This window comes from Solanum stenotomum, chromosome 6 (genome assembly GCF_019186545.1).
Source record: "Solanum stenotomum isolate F172 chromosome 6, ASM1918654v1, whole genome shotgun sequence".
Lineage (NCBI taxonomy): Eukaryota > Viridiplantae > Streptophyta > Magnoliopsida > Solanales > Solanaceae > Solanum > Solanum stenotomum.
Window position 1 is genome coordinate 55,887,342 of NC_064287.1, and position 7,303 is coordinate 55,894,644.

Here is a 7,303-nt window from a genome sequence, read left to right on the forward strand (position 1 = left end):
CTAAAATTAACTGCATCAGCTATGTTATGAAAGTCATGGTTGGATACTCTGGATGTTTGTCTAAACTTCTATCCTATATCATTTAGAATACTAATCATTGCAAGTTAGTTAAGAACCAGACCAAACTTGCATTTGGTGATATTCTGTCTAGCAGTGGCATTCTTGCACAAAACTTAGTATTGTGCATCAAGAACACCTCAACTCGTCTCCACTTTGTCCGTTGAACTCTCATACTAACAAAATGATCATCTAGACACCTCCAAAATTTACATGTCATATCATTGTCGGGTGTCTGCATGGCACAGTGGGATGAATTGGAATGTTTAGTTGAAAGTTGAGACCAAGTTGAGGTGTCTAGATGTGCTTACAAAGTTTGTTTGAGTGTCTGTTTATGTATTAAATGTCTAGAAGCATCATGTCACCACTTGTTATTTGTTTAGTTTGGCGATCACCTATGATGCCCCTGATCTAGATGTATTTCCTTCTATGCTCTCTTGTGCATCCATATTTGGTGTTGAAATAGGCCAGTCTTTCCCAAACAGTTCTGTTTATTCAAAGCTCTGAACTAGCAGTAGCTCCCTAGTAACTCCCCTCTACCCCTGCTTTTCCTTTGCAGAATCAAAAACTTTGGCGGAGCTAGGGGATGATCCCCCTTCGCCAGAAAATCACACTTCATATATACAAGGTCAACTTTTTTTGGTTATGTAAAGTATACATTGAACTCCCTTGATGAAAATCCAGCATCCGCCACAGAAAATCACACTTATAGACAGAAAAACTTTTTTTCTGTGTCTCTCTCTCGCACTATGAGAGAGATATGTATGTCCCCTTCCCCTTTCCTTCTCTCTCTCTCTCACGCACACACACAGTGAGGGAGATGCATGTATAACTTTGAAAAACCATTGTTATGCATTGCCATGCTGTTATTACTAGACAGAGACACTGTCCTTTCATGCTGATATTTTGCAGTTAATCATTCTGTACCTCTCTCCTTTTTTCCTAGGGACTACACTTTCAAGGGTTGTTTGGTATGCGGGATAAGATAGGATATCCCAAGATTGAGCTTGAGAGAAAATTGATATTGTGTTTGGTAGGATAGATTTACACCATGAACCGAACACAATATAACTTTTATCCCAAGCTCGATCTTGGATATCCCACCTTATCCCATCAAACTTGAGATTAGTTTATCCCACCTCCCATGTGAGATAAATTAGCCCAATGATTATAATCCTTGGACTATAATTCCCGGATAATCTAGTACGCGAACCAAACTCCCCCCTAGGATTACATACTAAGTTTGATTCTGTATCGTCTTTAGAAGTCTGCAGGCTAGTTCCTCTGTGTTATAGAATCTGTTATGTGTTCTGTTTTCTGATGAAAGCTCTCTCCTTCGTACTAGACACTCTTTACGTGACTGGGACTATACTTTTAAGGGCTGTTTGATACGTGGAATAAGATATGATATCTACTACTTCCACCAACACTAAGTACTAGCTAGGTAATAACTCATGTTGTCCACTACCTAGTGTTTTTGTTTCTACAAAGGATTTGAAATCTGAGATCTCAGGGTTGTCAATTGACTTCGGTGATTACTATTACTAGGTCATTTTCATTGTCACTAAAGTTGCATTTGAAGGCATTGTATAGGATGAATTTGATACAGATATCTAAACTTCAATATAAAATAAGCACCAAATGTCGAAATACATATATATAATATATAAATTACTAAATTTAAAATAAATAAATATTAGAGTATGAAGTTAGTGAATTTAGTCGCAAAAACCTAAAATTTGAATGTATCAAAGTAAAATTCGAAATTTGTACCTGATTATAGCGCAAAGCTATTTCCAGGATTGGAAAATGTATTGTTGAACCGGAGAAGTAAGCGAAGGACCGTCAACAAACACCATCTACATTTTCTCGTGAAGAAAAAATGCACTTTTTGAATATTTTAATTGAATTACCACGTGGTCTTTCTCATCAAATTCTTAAACTTTTGAGAGTTTTGCCAATCCTCATATGGAAGTACAGCCCTGACAGGCAACTTACCAACCACATTGTTAGAAAATCCACCTTGACTGACCGCTATCGCTCTGATTGAGATCTTTTTTTCTTTCGTTGTTGTTGCCGATCTAAGCAGAATGTAGCTAAATTAGATGTCTACTGTTCGTCACACCTGACTTTTATATCTCATCATTTATAGATCTCTTATTTTTTTTCACTACTAGTTGCCGATCTAAGCAAAATGTAGCTAAATGAGATGTCTACTGTTCGATCTTCTTTTCTTTCAATGCTGCCGCCGATTTAAGCAGAAGGTATCTAAATCAGATGTCTAGTGTTCATCGTACCTGACTTCTACATCCCATTGTTTGTAGATCTCCTGTTCTATCATTGCCATCGCCGATCTAAGCAGAAGGTAGCTAAATCAGATGTCTAATGTTCGTCACACCTAACTTTCTATATCTCATTATTTATAGATCTCATTTTCTATCATTGTCGATGCTGATCTAAGCAGAAGGTAGCAAAGTCAGATGTCTACAGTTCATCACACCTGATTTCTATATCTCATTATTTATATATAAATTCATTTTCTATCATTGTTGTCGCCGATCGATTTCAGATACCTAGTGACGCAGCCAATCTAAGCAGAATGTTTCAGATACCTAGTGACGCCGCTGATCTAAGTAGAATGTTTCAGATACCTAGTGACGCCGCCGATCTAAGAAGAAGGGTTCAGATACCTAGTGAACTCATTCGTAATAAGTAAGGGTTTAATAGGCCCCCCTACCCCACTTGTGTCGGAGAATCTTTTTTTTCCTCTGTTTCGCACTCAGTTTCTAGTATTCGTCTTAAAATTTTGATTAAATCAAACTCAAATCGTGTACAGTCATTAAAAAGAAATTGCTTTCAAAAGATTTTTTTTTAATTCTCAGGATTCAAATCCGCTTCCATCACAACCCCACAATGTAATAAAGGACCTCAAATCCTCAATACATCACTTTGTAATTATGAAAAAATAGCCAAATGTCCCCAAACCTAGTATTCAATTACTAACTACACACATAGATTTTATGGGAACATTTTCAAAGTAAATTATATATCCCTTAAAAATCTATTAAATATTTTATCTTTTTTACTTTTAAATTAACAAAAATATATTCAGGAGTTATTATCTAAAAAACCATAGAATATAGAACGATATCACAATATCCCAACAAAAATAGAAATAAGGCCTACACCCATTTTTCCTTTCTCAAAATCCACTTGTAAAACTACATTAGATATATAGAAATATTTCTATTTTCCCGTTTTCTCAAACATGGCTTTATTTTAATTTATCAAAGAGACAGTTCAAAACTAATATTTTTTTCCCTTTCTCCAATAAGAGAAAACAATAATTTATTAAATAATTATGTCATTCTTGAAGAATACAAACCAAGAACTAACTAAAATAAATAATAAATAATAAAAATAGAAAAGAACAAAAAAATAAAGTCGTCACCACATCATCATTTTGCTAGCTTTTCTAGTATTCCCCTTAAAAATTAAAACATGAATACGTACCTTACATGTCTTTTTGTTATATACATAACAAAGAAAATAATCCTAATAAAAAGTTCCTTATTTTTTATATAGTCTTTGATTAATAATTCGCTTTTCGGTATTACTAATACATAAATAATTTTTTATACAACAATTTTGATATTGTCTTATCAATTATCTTGAGTTTTCAACTCATTAAATTTGATGCAACATCTCATTCAATTTGATGTTACATATTTAANTTATATGTAATATTCTGCCCCTTTTTGGCCTACGTGGCACTATCTTTGTGGGCCCAGTGCATGTTGACATTTTTTTCAAGATTGTGCCACGTAGGCAGAAAAGGGGCAGAATATTACCTATAAAATAAGTTCGGGGGNGTAAAGGTTAGGTGTGTCTCTGGGATTTCGGGCATAGGCTGGAGGGTACTTATGCATTTTCCCTTTTTTATATAGTCTTTGATTAATAATTCGCTTTTCGGTATTACTAATACATAAATAATTTTTTATACAACAATTTTGATATTGTCTTATCAATAATCTTGAGTTTTCAACTCATTAAATTTGATGCAACAACTTATTCAATTTGATGTTACATATTTAAGTGAAGGTAGTCCCTAATTTATTGCAATGGGTCATGGGGTAGTTGTGCACTATAAAAAAAAGTCATATGACATACACACCAAACTCATTCAATTTGATGTTACTCTTTCACCGAAGGTATTTAGATGTGCACTCTTAAAATTTGAATGTCTATTTATATATTATTTAACAGGAACTAAAACACTTTTCAATCAGCCCATTGTTTAACTATATTTTTTCTTTAATGAAATAACTGTAATATTATTGCTTAAAAAAAATACAAAAACTGATTAAACATCATTTACTTCACAATGTTACACAATGAAAACAAATGTAACTTGTCAAGTTAAGCTATTATTTCTTCTTCTGTAACTCCTTTCCCTTTTCTGCTTCTTTCTCTTTCCTATCATTATTTTGTGTTCCAGTTCTACAATGATTCTTGCAAGCCATTTCGGATTTCCAGTTGAGAACATGAAATATATTATCGATAATCCAATACATAGTCCACTTCCATACCCCATAAGAGCAACTTTCCAAAAATCATTCAGAAATTTAGAGTCGTTTTCTTCATCGTCAAGTCCAGATGTGGTATCATTTGTCTCCGAATCATTACCATCGTTACCACAACCTTTTGAAAGTGGGAATCCACGTAATCTATCATTACCTTCATATGAATTGTTCTCAAATGTATAGAACTGAGGTCCTTGAGGAATGCACCCTTCGAGATGATTGTAGGAGAGATTTAAGACATCAAGAGATGTAAGAGAAGCAAATCGTGCTGGTATCTCTCCTACAAGATGGTTACGTGACAGGTCCAATGATTCAACTGAAGATAAACTTCCAAGTGATGGCGGTATATGACCTTGTAATCCATTATGAGATAAATTCAACACACGAAGTGCAATAAGATCTCCCATAATACTTGGAATAAATCCTTCAAACTTGTTGTTTGAAAGATCAACAGTGGTGTACAAAAACAAGATTCTCACAACTTCAAGCTCCAATCCCTTTGTTATGAGAGCTACCGAGTCTTGGTAATATCGATTCCCTTCATCACTTGGTGCGTTCATCGTTTGATCAACTGTCCTCATGGCTTTCAAATGTTGAAATAGACTCGTTGGTAAGCTTTTTGTGAAGGCATTGGAGGAGAGATCTAATATTCTAAGCTGAGGAAACATGTTTCCAGTCGGTAGAGATCTAATGGACCCATGCAATTTATTGGATCTCAAACTTAGAACTTTCAGCTTTGGCAGAGTCCCCAACCACACGGGGAATGTGTCATTGAGGTGATTGTCTCCTAAATCAAGAACATTGAGTTGCTTGCAATTGGTCAGGGATTGTGGGATTTTCCCCTCCAACTTATTGCCATGAAAGTTGAAGCTTTTGAGTGCACTTCCAATTCTAAAAGTTGTTGGAAGAGTCCCTGAAAGACTGTTGTGGTGCATATCCAGAACCTCAAGGCCACTGATATTACCCAAACATTGCGGAATTTCTCCCTTCAAGTTGTTTCTTGCCAAATCAAGCATTACCAGTGATGTCAAATTGCAAATATCTGAAGGAATTTCTTCACTGAGATTATTATGGGATATGAAGAAGAATCTTGTGGAAATTGGTGGAATAGGTAGTGAACCTTGAAGCAAATTGGACCGCAAATCAATAGCTTCTATAGAGAGAAGAGGAATTGAATCAACACTTTCCAGCATGTTGTGGGATAAATTAAGACGTTGCAATATAAACNCAAATATCTGAAGGAATTTCTTCAGTGAGATTATTATGGGATATGAAGAAGAATCTTATGGAAATTGGTGGAATAGGAAGTGAACCTTGAAGCAAATTGGACCGCAAATCAATAGCTTCTATAAACAGAAGTGGAATTGAGTCAACACTTTCCAGCATGTTGTGGGATAAATTAAGACGTTGCAATAAGAACATCCAGTTAGTCCATGCCCAATCAGGGATTCTTCCTTGAATCTTATTATTTGAAAGATCCAACTGCCAAAGAAGCTTAGCGGATCTTAGAAACTCCAATTCTTTCACTTCACATGCGGCCAATTGTAAGCTCATAAGAGATCCTGGCAAAGTAACATTATGTTTGTTCTCATTGGTCAACGAGATACGATTATATGAAAGATCAAGATAATAAAGTTGTTTGAGGTCAGCAAGGAAGCTGACATCCACATGGCCACTAAAATTATTGAAAGAAAGAATAAGGCCTGTTAGGTTCACATGGTTTTGAATCGACTTGGGAAGATGGCCTTGCAGCTGATTATTACTTAAATCAATCCAGATTAGTGAATTGGAATTGAAATCCTCAAACTGACCAGAAAAGTGGTTATTACTCAAGACTAAACGACTTAGTGACGGAAGAGAAAACATCCCTGATGGTATTGTTCCATTCAGGGAGTTATATTGAAGGTCCAAATCCTCTATGCGAGTGAGATTCAAAAGAGATTCAGGAATAGGCCCTCTAAGATTGCAATTTTTAAGAGACAAAGAATGCAGTGAAGTTAGATAGCCAATAGACTCATGCAAATTGTCAGAAAAATTCACGCCACTGAGATCTAACTCTATGAGAGATGCACTGCTGTTCCATTTAGTCTTCGGAAAATAACCACTGAGCTGATTATTGTTTTGTAAGACAAGTGTTTCCAGATTGGGAAGGTGAAAAATACTCTCAGGTATTATCCCGTACAAACCTGTATTTCCCATCCTCAGAGTTGTCAAATGAGAAGAAAAATTTGGAGGAATGGTGGAAGAGATATTTATGGAAGTAAGATCAAGCTCTCTTAATTGAGTCAAATTCTGAAGGAGCAATTTCAAATCATGGGCGGTGAGTCTTAGAATAGTTTCAAATGACGGGGAGAGGCGAAGAGACTGTAATTGAGAAAGATGAGAGATTTCAGAAGGTATATGACCTGAGAAATAGGAGTCAGAAAGATCAAGAAGTGTCAAGCTTGAGAACCTTCCAAATTCAGGCGAGATGTGAGAATTAGAGAAGTTATTAGAAGAAAGGTCGAGCCTTTGGAGATGAGAGAGTTGGAAGAGACTGCTATTGGAATCAATCTTTCCTACAAGACCACTGCAACTGAGATTAAGTTCAATCACATGGCCAGTCATCTCATCACATATGACTCCATCCCACGAGCAACAATCTCTGCTCGTATTCCATGAAC

At 35.6% G+C, this 7,303-nt stretch overlaps 1 protein-coding gene across 1 annotated transcript; it reads right to left on the reverse strand.

Moving 5' to 3' along the window:
* Positions 1–4,471: 4,471 nt before the first annotated feature.
* Positions 4,472–7,297, reverse strand: LOC125868953 (receptor-like protein Cf-9). Its single transcript, XM_049549508.1, has 2 exons — positions 5,954–7,297; positions 4,472–5,760 (listed from the first exon to the last, which is right to left on the reverse strand). Exons 1-2 carry the CDS (start codon positions 7,245–7,247, stop codon positions 4,472–4,474), a joined length of 2,583 nt encoding a protein of 860 aa, XP_049405465.1. The 5' UTR covers positions 7,248–7,297.
* Positions 7,298–7,303: the final 6 nt, after the last annotated feature.